The sequence below is a fragment of the Brachyhypopomus gauderio genome, chromosome 18 (assembly GCF_052324685.1).
Source record: "Brachyhypopomus gauderio isolate BG-103 chromosome 18, BGAUD_0.2, whole genome shotgun sequence".
In the NCBI taxonomy this organism is placed as follows: domain Eukaryota; kingdom Metazoa; phylum Chordata; class Actinopteri; order Gymnotiformes; family Hypopomidae; genus Brachyhypopomus; species Brachyhypopomus gauderio.
In genome coordinates, this window is record NC_135228.1 from 18,544,736 (window position 1) to 18,560,865 (window position 16,130).

The 16,130-nt window shown below is 40.2% G+C and overlaps 2 protein-coding genes across 2 annotated transcripts; one reads left to right on the top strand and one right to left on the bottom strand.

The window, feature by feature from the left end:
* Positions 1-4,913: 4,913 nt before the first annotated feature.
* On the top strand, positions 4,914-8,423 carry eif4ebp1 (eukaryotic translation initiation factor 4E binding protein 1). Its single transcript, XM_076980305.1, has 4 exons — positions 4,914-5,189; positions 5,294-5,482; positions 7,002-7,184; positions 7,703-8,423. The coding sequence occupies exons 2-4, from the start codon at positions 5,350-5,352 to the stop codon at positions 7,732-7,734; spliced, it is 348 nt and encodes a 115-aa protein (XP_076836420.1). The 5' UTR covers positions 4,914-5,189; positions 5,294-5,349; the 3' UTR covers positions 7,735-8,423.
* Positions 8,424-8,808: 385 nt separating this feature from the next.
* Positions 8,809-10,398, bottom strand: ndr1 (nodal-related 1). Its single transcript, XM_076980587.1, has 3 exons — positions 10,240-10,398; positions 9,070-9,836; positions 8,809-8,961 (listed from the first exon to the last, which is right to left on the bottom strand). Exons 1-3 carry the CDS (start codon positions 10,361-10,363, stop codon positions 8,809-8,811), a joined length of 1,044 nt encoding a protein of 347 aa, XP_076836702.1. The 5' UTR covers positions 10,364-10,398.
* Between the last annotated feature and the right edge of the window lie 5,732 nt (positions 10,399-16,130).

Sequence of the window (16,130 nt, forward strand, 5' to 3'; positions counted from 1 at the left end):
TATGTTTTTGTTCAAAGTCTTTTATTCCCCAATGCCTTGAGCAGTTTTACAAAAGGTATTTTGCGTAATTCCTTCTTTTTAGTTTACAGATGTTTGCTTACAGATGTGTCATGATGGAAACCTTAAGGAAATAAATTCTGTGTGAAATGTGCTTCCAAATGCAAAGGTTGTCTGTTTTGTTGAATTCACGCTTCAGTATATTTATATTAATTACTACAGCATTTCTAAAAACCTTCATCAGGGTTGTTAGGGAGACTTATCAGCACCTACATGTCTTCCAAAAGGTAACTCATAGATAGGCTGTGACGGGCGGTGTGAGCAACTAAAAAGGAAGCGATCACGCCAAGTCTCAGGGAAAAAGGATGGTTTAATAGAAAGTGTGCAAACCTAAACCCGTGCAAAAGATCCAAATTAAGGATATAATGACCAACGGTCAACTGGTACAAAGACAAGACATATATAGGCAAACAAACGACCCTCAGGTGAGACGGATCACGGGCTCCGCCCACCTGAGGGACGTACATGACGTCACCAAACAACAACAACAACAGCCGCTGTGGACAGAGGCGGCCGGTAGGGGGCCGCCTCACCCTGACATAGGCGTTATGGAAGGAGGCGATACGCAAGAAATGTGTCCATGAGAAATTATGTTATGTGCTCCATGGCTCTCCTAAAGAAATGTGTTAAAGTGAGTGTATTAATAGGTAAAGCGCAAGGTGCTTTTTGGTTGTGTCCCTTGCAAACCTGACAGTTATGCACATTTCTGGGTTTTTTTTCTATATTTTCACATTTCTGGTTGAGGGCTTCGCCAAAAAAGTAAAAATGTCACAGACTCCCTGAAAAGCTAGCAAGCAACACTGTCATTCTGCAAATATCTCAAAACCCAGTAGTTTCCATCTGCTAGAATGTGGGCAGATTTTGGCAGAAAAAATGTATCTTGTGAAGAGATTGGCCACATGGCACACTTAAATAATATATATATATATATATATATATATATATATATATATATATATATATATATACTGTATATAATAATAATAATAATAATTATTATTATTATTATTATTATTATATTTTTTAATTATATATATTAAAAAGATATATATATATATACAGATATATATACAGATTAAAAAGAGACACAGTATGTTATACTAGGATTCAAGGAACAGTAAGAAGGTTATTTTGGAAGGCTACACTTCAGATACTGAGCTGGCTAATGCTTTTAATCATTTTTACAATCAGTTTAATGCATTTGATTTTGCAAATGAAGTCCAGGGTTTGAGAGGAAAACTGGCAAATGATCTATATAGATATGGAGCAAGTATATAAGGCCTTTCTCTCTGTAAGGGTGAAGAAGAGTTATGGGCCTGATAATGTTTGTGGGAGCCTACTCAAAAGTTGTGCTAAAGAACTGAGCCCTGTGTTTCATTATATTTTTAATAAGTCCTTACAGACACAGCATGTACCTTATAAGGTGTGGAAAGACTCAGTAGTGGTTCCTGTCCCAAAGTCGAGCTGCCCTAAAACTCTTAACGATTTTAGACCAGTTGCACTTACATCAATTGTAATGAAAACTTGAGAAATTGATAAGGTCTGAAATCTTAAGGAAAACTGAACATAAACTTGATCCTATGCAGTTTGCCTATAGGCCCCACAGAGGAGTGGAGGATGCTACAGTGACATTGTTTAATTTACTGTTCCAACATCTGGAGGAGAATGGATCACATTCACATGTTAGAATTTTATTCGCAGATTTTTCTTCTGCTTTTAACACAATCCAACCCCATGTTTTGATTACAAGGCTCCACGAACAATTTGATTTGGGTAATAATCTTGTGGGCTGGATCCTTGATTTTTTAACTAATAGGACACAAAGAATGAGGGTAAACAGGACTTTGTCTGATAATATCTGCTCCTCAATGGGCTCCCCACAGGGATGTGTGCTTTCACCCCTACTATTTGTCCTTTACACAAACGAATGCCAGAGCAGGTGGGAAAATAGGACTATTCTGAAATATGCAGATGGCACAGTCATTGTTAGCCAGCTACAGGGAGAGGAGCATAACCATGGTCCAGTCATCTGTGATTTTGTAGAGTGGTGTGAAGAGTCTTATCTACAACTAAATGTATCAAAAACCAAAGATATGGTAATTGATTTTAGACTATATGACCACACACATGAAGCCACGGTTATTAAGGGTCAGATAGTGGAACGTGTACATCACTATATGTACCTGGGAACAATAATAGACTCAAAACTGAACTTTGAGGCAAATAGTGAGGCTGTGTGTAAAAAGGGGCAGCAGTGTTTGCACTGTTTGAGGAGATTGAACTATTTCCACGTTGATAGACCTATGATGACTTTATTTTATCAGGCTTTCATAGAATCAGTTTTAGTATTCTCCTTAGTGGCATGGTTTGGTAACTTGACATTCAAAAAGAGGAATGGCCTGAATCAGATTGTAAAATGGGCAAGTAAGTTGATTGGTAAGCCATTACCCAACTTGGAGACTTTGTATGGCACACAGGTAAAGCGGGTAACGAGTGCAATTTTAAGGGATAGTACTCATCCCCTGTACAGTGAATTCAGGTCTCTTCCATCTGGACAAAGGTTTAGAGTACCAAAATGTAGAATGAGACGATATAAGGAGAGCTTTATTCCGGCAGCCATAACTCAGGCAAATAGGACAAATAGGACATAGAGAACTAAAGAATTGTATATGTATATGTTGTTCACTGTCTGTTTGTGTTTGTTCTAATTGTTTTTTAATTGTTTCTGCTGCTTCACATACTATAAATCAAATTTACCTTTGGGTACAAATAAACTAACCTAACCTAACCTAACCTAGTCACAGGTAATTAACATGCAGAAGGGAAGTAAGCAAACACAAAAATACACGACCCAAATTTAACAAACAAAAATGAACGCAAACATAGAAGTGCACTTACTACAACTAAAGTAGTCAATGTAACATTGACCGACAAACAAACCCAGTGGGCTTATAAAAGGGAAACAAGAACATAACTGCATACAAATATTGTCAGTGAGGCACAATGCACATCACCTGAGTGGGCCATAGCACAGAACCAAAACAGACAAGAGTGTGTAGCTAACGAAACATAAACAATCAGCTATGTGGATGCTACTGACGCCTGACAAAGACTGGGGTTGATAATAAAGTTGCATTAATAACAAGAACAAAGGAGGCCAAAGGAGATTATGAAAGAAAAATACACAGTAAAATACACAAAGCATTTTTAAGCAAGTGACCAGAGTATAATAGCACACACAGCTGGTGTGGTCAGTGAGGCACACCGCACACCACCTGAGTTGGCCAAACCAGACAAGCGTGTGTAACAAACCAAATGTAAACAAACCAAACACTGATGCTGATGGAGGCTGCACACTGCTTTTACATGAGGACATCATTCAATTAGTATATGTTGCTTTCCAACAGTAATTCATAGAATAAACATGTAATATCCAGCAATATTTTATATTTGAATATATATTATTGCACTTAAATGCAAGTAAGTGTGGAGGTGTGGGAAGAGATTCTTTACAGACATCTTGATAAACTCCATGGCACAGAATGGGTTCCAGACATGGACTGAGTCTTCATTAACAGAAAAGGCTTTAGAAACAGTGATCAAAACGCACAATGCAGTGTTTGAAGGAAAAAATGTGTGGAAACATAATACACTTGCTCGGACGAAGCAAAATGACACATATTAATGAGATTAGGGGAGGCACACTCATTGACAAAGCAGCTTTATTGTTTGGACAGTGAATGTGTATTTGTTCATAGTTCAATGACCTTTGGCGTTTACCACTACAAAACCGTTAAAGGGAAACTATTCAGTGTTCAAAACTTTGTTTTGGAGTATACTAGAAGACACTTAATGCTTCAGTGTTGAAAAACATATTATTGTCTCTTATTGTACATCTCTTTTTACCATTTGTTCTGTTTGAACTCGTGTCTTTATTTTGATATAGATTAAAGATAACACAGAGGATAAATGTTCAGTATAGTTAACACAATAACGCACAGAATAACAACAAAGATGACAATTTAATCAGAAATAATGATTAGGTGTGTGTGTATAAGGGCATAATGTGAGACAGAGAGAGATAGACTGACTGGTAGACAGGCAAACAAATATGTAAGATGAGTAAGATTTCAGTATTACATTGTGAGGGTTCATCTACCTTTTGTTAAATTGATTTTCCATTATGAAATGAAAATAAAAACTTAAAATCAAACCTTTTTTCCTTGTGCTTGTAAAAGAGTTACAAAAAAATACCCTGAATTACACTGTTCTGTTATGCATTTAAGTATGTGGTTCAATATGAGGAATTCTGATTAAATTGATCACAAATGTGAAAAGATGGGCAATTTCTAAATATGTGGATTAGCAAAAATCTAACTGAACTTGGCCTGTATTTTTGTTAAGCGCTTAAAAAAAATGGGATGACAAACCAAAGACAAACCAAAGACAAACCAAAACAGAACTTTCAAAATGTGTTGTTTTTAACATGCATAATTACAGGATGAAAAAAGAAGACAATCGTGCTGTGTACATACAGAGGCCAGACTCAAATTTCCTGTCAATGCTTCAACTTCTCTGTATTTTACTCTTTGAAGTCAAATATATATTGACTATACCAACTATGGTATATTTATACTTTTTATGTTTTTATTATTCTAGTTTTGGATTTAAAACATAAACATGAATGCACATCGTTAACCTTAATATTTACATAAGACAAACAAACAAACAAGGCATTTAAATCTGGTGCTCCGCAGGTCTTGGTGTATAGAATTTGAACGTCAACTATTTGAACGTCAAAAACTACAATTCCCGTCGTACCATCGCACTTGTGTCACAACGAGTTCGAGGCTGCACCGTTTCCCCTGATTTAAACGGCCCTCTCCTCGCAGCGCTGTGCTGAATGCGTGGTGTATGCATGGGGCAGTCGGAGAAAACGTGGTTGCTGAGAAGTCTAGCATTTTAGCTAGCCAGTTTGAGAGTGTGAGCGTGTGAATGAAGTGAAGTGTAAACTCAAATGTTTAGTAGTATTTATTTTTGTATGCAGTCGCCGTGTACGAGCAAGAAACGTTAACTACTGGAAATCTGGCTTGAGAAGGAGCTTCTGCAATCCAACATCCAGCATTCTCGTGGTAACATTAGCTAGCTAACTAAGTCATTAAAACTAGACTAACGTGTCTTTAAACGAGTTAGCACATAAACTAGCTGAATTCTGTTATTTTGGTTCCGGCTGCAGACATTCAGTTCGAGTAACGGCGGTTTGTTGGGCTTGTGGACCGAGTAGTTTCTAAAATGTCCATGAGCGGTCAGACCAGCAGTCAGGCGATTCCGGCCACCCGACGGGTGACAGTGGACGATGCGGCCCATTTACCCCAAGATTACTGCACCACGCCTGGAGGAACTCTGTTCAGCACCACTCCAGGAGGTACGCACGTCTTCTAGTGGGGGGAAAGGTGATTTTAACGGATTGCAGCCTGACTATTGCACGTCTATTGTCTGCTTCGCCGTTACGAACGTGGCTATGCAGGAATGGACTACGTTTGTGAGCTCGTGCATTGTGTGTGTGACAGTTCGTAGTGCGCGTGCTCTGCTGCACACTTTTGTCTAGGTTATGGATCAATGCTACTTTAATTTTGCACGTCGTGTGTGTTATTGTTATAACTTTTTATTGTTTATTGTTAATATAACGTCAACGTCAACCCAGCATTTATAATGCAACACATTAAAAAAATTTAATTATACATATAAACCTGCATTCACTGGTTTGAATGCGCTGGAAGATACAAAGACCAGTAACTGCAGCTCCGATACACGCCATGTAGTTCATGTGTCACTCTTGCAAATACACCATCAAATATGTGACGTCTGTTATACTTGGCGAACGTGCCAATGGGTCAGTACTATAAAGTTAGACCACACTAACAGAGGCCTCTTGGCACGTGACATGTCGTGGTTTGTCACCTTTATCTCTGTTCCCTTCTTCTTTTCTTACTCTCAGAAGGCCTTCTGCTATTTCTTTGCACACATGTATATATTTTATATATTGCACCTGCATGCATAAACATGCAAACTGACCTTGTCCAGCTCGTTGTTTTGCAGGTTTAGAGTTCTGTGTGTTATGTTATGTAAACAATAGTGCTGCACCTGCAGTGCTACATGGGAGACAGTTGCATGATGATGCAACTGTAAATTGTGAACTGATCATCTCACTATTCTAGAGCAGTTACAAAAGTGTGTATCAAATATGCATCAAAGCTAAATTAAGTTTGAATTCCTCTGTATCTGCTTCATATATGTTCATTGGTTTGTGCATGAAAATCTGACATCACAGGTCAGCTTATTGATGGTGACCTCCAAAAACTGCTACGGTTATTTTCAAGGAATGCAGTTTGTGTGTATGTGTGTGTGATTCTCTCTCTATCTCTCTGTGTGTGTGTGTGTGTGTGTGTGTGTGTGTGTGTGTGTGTGTGTGTGTGTGTGGGAAGGTTGACGTTGAACACAACTGGCTGATAACAGGACTGGTGCTGTTTTCTCACTATTCACTCTAGTGAGGCATACTGACCTTTTCCACTTTTTTGCTCAATCAGAATGTGCCTTTCACTGAATACACAGAATGTCAAACATGGCAAAGCTTACAAGATTTAACATGTATGGTATGAAATTGTTGCATATACAGCTGAATATGCCATCTGTATTCTATACAGACGTGTTAGGTTACATGTTTGAACATGCCAGGGAAATTCATACTCAAATGAGCGTCCTCTTTATATTCCACAATGAGAAATGACAGACGTGACACCCATGTACAGTACACAAGCCTGCCTAAACCAGAACTTGGGCTGTTGCAAAGAAAACTTAACTTAAGATCCTGATTAAATTGATCACAAATGTGAAAAAATGGGCAATTTCTAAATCTGTTAACGCTGTCTGCCTCAAATCTGCAGGCACCCGGATCATCTATGACCGGAAGTTCCTTCTGGACTGTCGTAGGTCTCCGCTGGCCCACACTCCTCCGTGCTGCCTCCCCGACATTCCAGGAGTGACCAGCCCTCCCACTGCCAACAAAGACAAGATGCGTCCAAAAGACATCAACAACGTCATCAGTCCTCGAGTGGACAAGGGTGCAGGTATTGGCGTACTCTTCTCTGTAGTACATTAGATCTAATGCTATATTGTACATGGCCGAATCTTTATGCCCTAACCAGCACATTTTATGACATCATGTGTGATATTGTAAAAATGCTGAAACTAGTATGCTAGGTAGTGTTTATATAGCGAATATAATGAATAGCTTTTTTTAAGGATTGAAATGCTCACTCGATAAGTTTAATCAACCACTGCATGGATCAGTCAAGATGTATATTTGCTCCTTTTGTCACTGATGTGAACGCAACTGTTTGATGTACAAACTACCAGAATATCTATTGATTTTTTTATCTTATCTAGGGATATTTGAGATTGAAAAGACTAGCCAGGGTGGAGTGGAACAATGAAATCACTTGCTAGAAATAGATAAATAGAACTACTTCAGACAGCTGTGTCTGCCCATGTGAGCATCAGAAATGGATAGTGGATATACTTTTCCTGCATACAAGTCAGCTCTGCTTACATTGTGTGTGAATGTTGTTTGTGTCGTCATGTCCAGGGGAGGACGCCCAGTTTGAAATGGACATCTAGCTACAAGGAGTGTCTGATACAGCAAAGACGAATATTACTGTGATGTTGACCGTGTCCTAAGAGGATAAATGGAACAGAACATTTCTCTGTCCTTTTCATCTGCCCTTTTTCCATTCTCAACTTCTTTTTTCTGTATTAATGCTGTTATTCAAGACAAGCACAAGCCATTAACTTTGAGTCTCAGTATCAGCTTACGCTGTTGTGCCTAGAAGTGCCACTGTCTCTGAGTTGTCAGGTAGTGCCACCCAAACACATTGCTGCAGGTTTGCCCGTCTCTTTATGATTATGCTCAAAGTTTGCCTGAGTCCAGCACATGACATTTATTTGACACAGCTTGTGTAGTTTGGTAAATGACCACTGGGGGGGGAATAGGAGTTTGTTTGGATTGACTATTTTGAATTGTGCTGGAAACTGCTCTTGCCAACTAAGACCACACTACATTTTCTCTCTACATTTCCTCTCGACAGTGTTACATTTTTGTTTTGATGCAGTTCAGGATAAATTTTTTTGAAAAGTATTTTCACCTAGAGTGTCGTTCAACTGAATGTAAATTGCCTTTTTTATTTTGTTTATGCAGTGTGATTCTCTTCAATTTATAAGGGATATATTCTGCCCCATTGTTCCTTAAGAATACATTAAAGCATATCAAATGCTGCAGATGAGCAAATAAAAAAAACCCTGAGGATGAATTTGTCTTTTGACACTTATGCATCTGATTGTCTCATAGTGGGTTTAAATAAGATTTACTAGATATTAATAAAATATACTTCATTACATTTGTAAGTTCACATTTGCTATGTACACATTTCATTATTAAAAACATGGTAAGGAAGGTACTGGGGAAAATTTAAGGGGATCCACACAATTCAATGACAGCTATAAAATAATTTAAGCGATGCAAAAATCACACTGTAAAAATGGGCAATGTTTCTTGAGTTCCAGAGCTGCCTTTATGCCTTATGCGAGTAAACCGAAGTCCCTTTGCGAGTAGCGCTGAGTCCGTGTGGCGTTGTGGCACAGGCGTGCGCAGCGTGGCAGTAAGTGCTGAGTTTGGACGGGCCCGGCGTCCGCGGGTCAGTGGCAGCCGCACTCCTCCGCCACCATCCCCTCGTGGTGCCGCATGACCATCCGGCCGTTCTCGTAGAAGAGCATGGACAGAGCGGACAGGCGCGTGGGGACGCAGGATGGACAGGGGACGCGGTCAGGGTGGTGCAGCAGCAGAAGACTCTGTGATGAGAGGGAAGCGGAGTCATGTTAATCGTAGTTAACGTTGCCACGTCTCACGTGGTAATTGGTTAATACTGGTTTACGGTAGGAACGTGGAGGTGTTCTTACCTGCATGTATGCGTGGTTTGTTGGGGAGAAGGACTCGTTCACAGGTGTAGGACAGCTGCCCTCACAGCGATGAGCGTTGTACCTCTTTGGGTAAATTATCCATTTACTCCAGCCGATCTGCTCAAAGTCCACCCACATGTCCACCTTTCTGCACAAAGGCTTCACCGCCCCTTCTGTCTGTGAGGGGCTTGGCAGCCTGCCAACCCCAGATCCCTTATGCAATCGCTTACGACTCCTGCGGTTGCGCTTGTGCCGCCGGGCCACAGGCCCGTGACCTCTGCTGCTCCGGTCCACTGCCACGTACTTGGAGTGTTCAGCTGTGTGGATGAGAGTCGACACTTCTGCCCGGGCCTGGTTGGAGTAGACCACCATCATGACGCTGTTTGCTGTGGGATGCTGGATGATCTGATGCCCCTGAAGGGTTCCTGCGTTGGCCTGCTCTTCCCGACTCCTTCCCTGGGCCCGTGGTGGTCCGCCCTGGTGCAGTCGATACTTGAGGAGGGCTGTGATATTGAGAACCCTCCAGGAGGAGTGTGAGGCAGAGCTGCTTGGTCTGGCCCTCAGGGTGCCCAAATGAACACGCTCTTCAGGGCAGATGTTCTGATTACACTTGTCTTTAGGAGCGTGGTAGATGTCCACTATTGCATTTTCAGAGGTGGAGAACGCAGGCAGAGCAATGCGCAGCTCTGCACGTTGGACGTCATCAGTTTCTGAGATGGAGGACATGTCGAATGTGATCTCCCAACTGTTGCCCACTTGCTGACAGCCTAGAAAGCCCAAATAAAGTATATAAGAACATTGCAGCACTGCCATATTTCTTAAACAATCTTTGGCAACCTTAGACATGTAAAATATTTAACTCTACGGTTTGCTCAATGATTTAAAGGTTTTCACACATTGGCAGGCCAGCAAAAGGCTTAAATTGAGTATTTCTAGATATTTTAGGCAAGTGTCTTGAAGCTAATAAACAACCTAAACATAACAAATTACTAGCATATAGAAATGTACAATTATATTGTCAAATAAATACACCAGTCATTATTAACAGTGTCTAACCGTTGGAATAAAGTACTTCAAAAAAATTAAAGCAAAGGCTACCAGTTAAACCTCGGATATACTCACCCCACAAACAATTTAACCAAAAATACTGAATAAACTGAAATCACTTACTTTTGGCGACCAGGCTCATGACTGAGTTGGAGTTATGAAGAGACGGATTCTCATGGCTGATCCTGAAAGAGCTGTCAGTCGGTGTGCTGTCTCCAGACAGTAAAGTCCGGTAGAGATGTATCATGTACAGCGGATACTTGTTCGGGTCGTGAGCACGAGAGCTGGGCCCTCTGCCGTTTTTAGGGGACCCACCAATCCGGTAAATATATTTTTCGTTCAGCCCAGTCAACGCGCCCGGGTGTTCCGAATGGACCCAGTGCACGAGAATCGTGCAAAAGATCCAGAAGATCAACTGTCTCATAATCGAAATGAAAGTGGGACGGGCGGGTACGTGGTCTTTCTGAGGTCGCCCCTCGCAGAATGAGTGTGGTTTGATTATGTTGGACCTCCGAACCTTATAGTAATATACAGCCTTTTGATGGATTATGTTATCCGAAAAGTCTTTGAAGTTCCTCTGTGATTCCCAGGTACACAGAGGGCGGGTAAAACAAAATAGGCCGAGATCATTGTGTATCGAAACCAACCGACTTTAGTGAGTCGGAGGTGTGAAAACATCAATTCATCTGACAATGGCGAGCACTGAAGATCCCTTTCATAGTTTTCTCTAACAATAACATTAGTGGACCAGATTAGTTTATACACGTTACTTTGATTAATGGGAGAAAGCCACTCCAGTAGCTGAATGAAATTGTGATTTGATAGAAAATAAATTAGTAATTTTGCTACTTTCAGTTTCCTCCTATTTGATAAGGAAAAGGGTTTAGAGTCATTACGATTCGTTACATTAGGCCTGCGTCGTTTATAGCAATCATGGACCTGCTGAGGTGGGCAGTGCAGCTGTCGACTTGAGGTAAAAAAATTCATTTCCAATATTTAAACATATAAAACATTTTCTTGTTTTTCTCTTCTGTAATTAACAAGACTAATAAGCACTATAGAGCCTATTGCCATTTAGAATAGTTTCCTATCCAATAACAACCTCAGCGAACAATTCAAATATGTGTGTGTGTGTGTGTGTGTGTGTGTGTGTGCTGTATAAGGCTGTACATTTATTACAACTCTCCAAGAGTTGTGAATTCTTGACTCACAACTATTGTCTCATTTGTTAATTTGTCCCAATCGTGAATTAGCTTTTGTATCTTACGCCCAAGTTTTAAGGCATAGTCCATGCAACTGTCATGAAGTAATTTTACAAAAATTAATTTTTCATCGTTAGAGTATGCTTCTGCAGATATGAGATACAGACATGACTTTGACAAGTCTTTACATGCAGTATGACCATGACAAGGCAATCAATGTTTTTTAACTATCGACCAAGAGGGGGCACTGTATAACAATGTATGACGGTTGCGACATTGGAACTTGGATATTGGATATTTTTGTGCCATATTAATGCTCTTATGAATTAAAATATCATTACACTTAAGCGAAAGTCACCAAGGATATTACATGACTATGCAATAGTCTCTTGCTGTTTTATGATATTCGGATTTAATATTGAATTGATAGAAGTCACTGTAGCCCATAAAAGTCTCTTGTATATCATTTCAGCCAGTACTGGCCTTGAAGTCATCCGGCCTCTAAGTACACTACAGGTCCAATAATTTAGGATTTGTTTTCAGCCTCACTTTTGAAGACTAGATGCCCTAATGGTATGTAAGAGGCATCTTGATATTGTCTGAATCGACTCGATGAGAGCTTTGTAGAGTCAGTCGACCAAAACCTGGCAAATCTTGCAGACATGCACGAACAGTGAGCTTCACTGATATGTTAATCCAGTTTAAAACATGAGATGTCTGATTTCACGTTTGAGGGGTAGAGAGCTCCACTGTAAGAAGACTCAAGGTCAAAGTAAAGACCATCTTTCCACACCAAAAGTTTTTGTGTGGATGTTCAGGGAGTTGCTGTTACCCACTCACGGTTCCATTTCCAAAGCTTTCCCCATTCCCACTGGCTCCCAAAAGCCATGCCTGTTGTAAAGCCACGATTGTTGTAAAATAGATTTAGTAATTCTTTGATAGTTCCCCTGAATGAAAGTAAAGAAAGAGAGGGATTTAAAAAGCTCAGCTATTTCAGATTTAATGAGAAGTCCATGCAAGCTGTGTGTACTCTGAAGCTGACTTGCTATGACAAACTCTGACTTTATTAACCAGCAGGGACGCTGATTGCTGTGAATCTGTTCGCAACACCGTAGACCTGAGGGCCGTCTGGAAAAAAAAAAGAACCGTGGCAAAAGGAAAACAGAATCAGGCCTTTGTGTGGTGTAGGGAGAGCTGTGCGCTCGGACTGCATGTGGCCAGGAAACAAAAAGGCCATGAAATATGAAAGGATCGCTCAGCCGCCTTTGCGTCATTTGAATAATGGGGATAATTACCCCTGCTGCAGAGAAGCACCTGCATTAAAACTAACCCTTTGATACCACCTTAAATTCAGTGCCATTAAGATTCAGAACAGAGGTCCTTGCTTTTCCAGGCCCAGAGAGATTCGCTCAGTCAACATCTGATGTCCTGCCCACTTTTACAAACAGCTAAATTGTAGCACACTCAAGCAATGCGGACTTTGTTGTGCAGATTGTATCATCTGCATAACATATTCATGCGGCATCAGTAAGAAACAGTGAAAAATCTTCATTATTTAAACTGCCTTTTGTAAGGCATCATAAATCATACCTAAGACACGTTATGGCAGTACTGCTTGTTCTATGCGGAGACAGAAGAGTGAGACACAGTGGAGAACACAGTGTTTTCACAATGGAGAATTTAACATCTAATTGTCAATTGTACACGGCATATGCATTGTACGTGAAAAGATGTGACTCTACTGACACCAAATCAATAGATGAATCATCTTAAAATCTATTTTCTATTACTTGCTGGTTTAGTTTGTAGTTGGCTCTGCATTATGTACGTACTACAATGTTTTATTTATTTCTTTTGCTCCCTGACTCATGGAATCTGCAGTCTGCCAAGAAACATTTGCAAGCACTACATACAAAACAGAAGTATGTCCTCCAGTTTGAATTAAATGCCAGAGGTTCCAATTTTCCTTGGAGTCTATGCCATCTTTTAATTAGGGTAGATCACTCAAAATAATCATAATTCTTTCCATTTATAAGCTTTGGGAAAGCTATGTCATAAATCAGAGGCAAGGGCACTTGCTTATCTTGCCAAAATCCATTAGTGATAACCATGGTTTTAAGTCCTTCAATGCAAGTTCAATGAAAAGAACTAATGACGTCTGGGTAAATTACATGATTTACAACAGCCTATTCATTTAGTATTACAATATTCTAACACTATCTCTTTTCCCTTGGACATGTATGAAAGTAGAAACTCAAAGTGCCATTTCTCAGTGTAGTGCTATTTATATTACAGTGGCTGGTGCTGTAACATTTCCCTCACATCTTCTCTCTGTGTTTAGTGATGTAGGTCTTTCTCCCAGTCGTGTGTTTCGTCCACTGTTAGATTTTTATCTTGTTCTTTCACAATGGTGCCTTATAAGAAAGCTGCTATGTGTCACAAGTTTGTTCGGCTGGCTGGGTGAGAAATGATCTTGTCTGGAGACCGTTTTGCGACTGAACAGTTTGCATCATCTCCCATTTAAAGTGTCTTCGGCAGGCCAGCATGGCTTATTTTGTCCAGGCCATAGGTTTTGGGGAGCGCACTGACCCATAGGAGACGACGAAGCATTTTAGGTCTTTTGTACTATATATTTTTGTACTGTATCTATTTTTTCAATATTTATTCTATATTTTCATTCCAAGTTTTAGGGATTGTGGATTGGCAACATAACAACAAATCTAATCTATTCACTTATAATCATTCATTCAAATAGGTATCTTGAAATTATTGCAGCATTGCAAGTAAGAAGACAGTAACATAAAAAATGTTTAGTGTCTTTGGCTACACTTACACTAACTGGACAAAAAATGTTTTAAATGTAGGAAATAATATTTTGTGACTTGTTATGATAACTGAGTTATCCGTACCCTTGTACCAGAATCTGATCAGGGTCTCGAGACCCTTATACTGAAATTACAGATTCACAGAACAGTTCTCTGAAAACAAGAAATTGTTGAATTCAAATGTAGGGAGTCCACGGAGGGCAGTGTTTGTCCACACAGGGCAGTGCTTCTTCACTCAAGGCAGTGTTTGTCCATGCAGGGCAGTGTTTGTTCACTCAGGGCAGTGTTTGCACACGCAGGGCAGTGTTTGTCCACGCAGGGCAGTGTTTGTTCACATAGGGCAGTGTTTGTCCACGCAGGGCTATGTTTGTCCACGCAGGGCAGTGTTTGTCCATGCAGGCCAGTGTTTGTCCACGCAGGGCAGTGTTTGTCAGAGGTGGGGACTCGAGTCACATGACTTGGACTCGAGTCAGACTCGAGTCATTAATATTAAGACTTTTGACTTGACTTGAAAAAATATTCAGAGACTTAGACTTGACTTGGACTTTTACACCAATAACTTGGGACTTCAATTGGACTTGAACCTGTTTACTTGCAAAGACTTGATTTTTTTTTAACCCCAAATCTAAATTTTAAAACGCATATTAATATTTATAAAGTGCGCCCCATTAATTTCATTTCCGTCCTTCTGACGCAGACCAGTCCTCTGCTTTTCCACACTCTGTACGCTGTGTGTGTGTGTGTGTGCATGAGCTGCAGCACAACCAATCAAATGGGGGGTTGGCGAACGTAAATTTTTACCGGGCGGGGTGTAAAATGGACACAAATTAAGTATTATATCGCGATCGATCGATCGCCAGTGGTTGGTGCCAGAGCGAACTAGTAACTCATTGAATCATAGATGTGGATCAGAGGTAAATAAACTAGATTTTTTTCCGGCGTGAGAAATCGGATGTGTGGCGTGAGAGCGTGTGAAGACGGTCAAATGCGTGTGTCTCACGCTCAATGCGTGAGAGTTGGCAACCCTGGGTTCTGTATCTGAACTCGGGGAAGAGAGCCTCTCTCTGTCACCATCATAATATCCAGTTCTATCTCAGCATGGATTGTGTATTTGAAGACATCTACGTCGAGAAAAAATATATTGACAAATGTGGAGCGAGTTTTCAGCTATGGGGACATCATTCATCGTGCACAAATGACATACAGACTTTTGGCCAGCAAATGCAATGCAGAATAGTTTACTGAAATGTCTAAAGTTGCAGATTCCTGTTAATTGTTCAGTTCTTGTATTTGTTTGTCTTGTGTCACTCACACATGTTCTCCAAGAAAATGCTGTTATGGTTCTTTGTATTGTACTGTGAAAATATCAGCACTTTTTATTTGAACATGAGTTCTACTTATGACTTTTTCACAGAATATTTATTTCTGGAAAATTGTAGTTTAAAGTATGAATATTTTTGCAGCTAAGTTTAACAAATTGAACTGTGCAATAAAGAGGTGTAATTTTAATTTTTTTTTATACTTCGTGTTTTCAGTTGCACATGTTTTATCAAGATTTGAGGAGAATACAGATTTAAAAAAGAACGCATGTCTATTATTTACATTTAAAATATACCTGCAACATTGGTAAAAAAAAAAAAAGACTCGAAAGGACTTGAAATTCCAAGTTTCAGACTTGGGACTTGACTTGACTATTGCCTGTCTTGACTCGAGACTTGACTTGACTTGAGTGTCTTTGCTTGAGACTTGACTCGGGACTTGAGGTATAAAGACTTGGACTTACTTGAGACTTGCAAAACACTGACTTGGTCCCACCTCTGGTGTTTGTCCACACAGGGCAGTGTTTGTTCATGCAGGGCAGTGTTTGTCCACGCAGGGCAGTGTGTGTCTTGTTGTCACTGACTGATTTCTAAACACTGAATGTTTAGATGATCTGCATGAAAAGGCTCGGCTGGGCTGCGCTCGGGTGGGGTGCGCTCGGCTGGGG

Coding starts and splice junctions, on each gene's coding strand:
- ndr1 (XM_076980587.1), bottom strand. CDS start 10,363: ATGATACATCTCTACCGGACTTTACTGTCTGGAGACAGCACACCGACT. Junction 9,837..10,239: donor CATGAGCCTGGTCGCCAAAA/GTAAGTGATTTC, acceptor TGGGCTTTCTAG/GCTGTCAGCAAGTGGGCAAC. Junction 8,962..9,069: donor CAAACCACGCATACATGCAG/GTAAGAACACCT, acceptor CTCTCATCACAG/AGTCTTCTGCTGCTGCACCA.
- eif4ebp1 (XM_076980305.1), top strand. CDS start 5,350: ATGTCCATGAGCGGTCAGACCAGCAGTCAGGCGATTCCGGCCACCCGA. Junction 5,483..7,001: donor GTTCAGCACCACTCCAGGAG/GTACGCACGTCT, acceptor TCAAATCTGCAG/GCACCCGGATCATCTATGAC. Junction 7,185..7,702: donor TCGAGTGGACAAGGGTGCAG/GTATTGGCGTAC, acceptor CGTCATGTCCAG/GGGAGGACGCCCAGTTTGAA.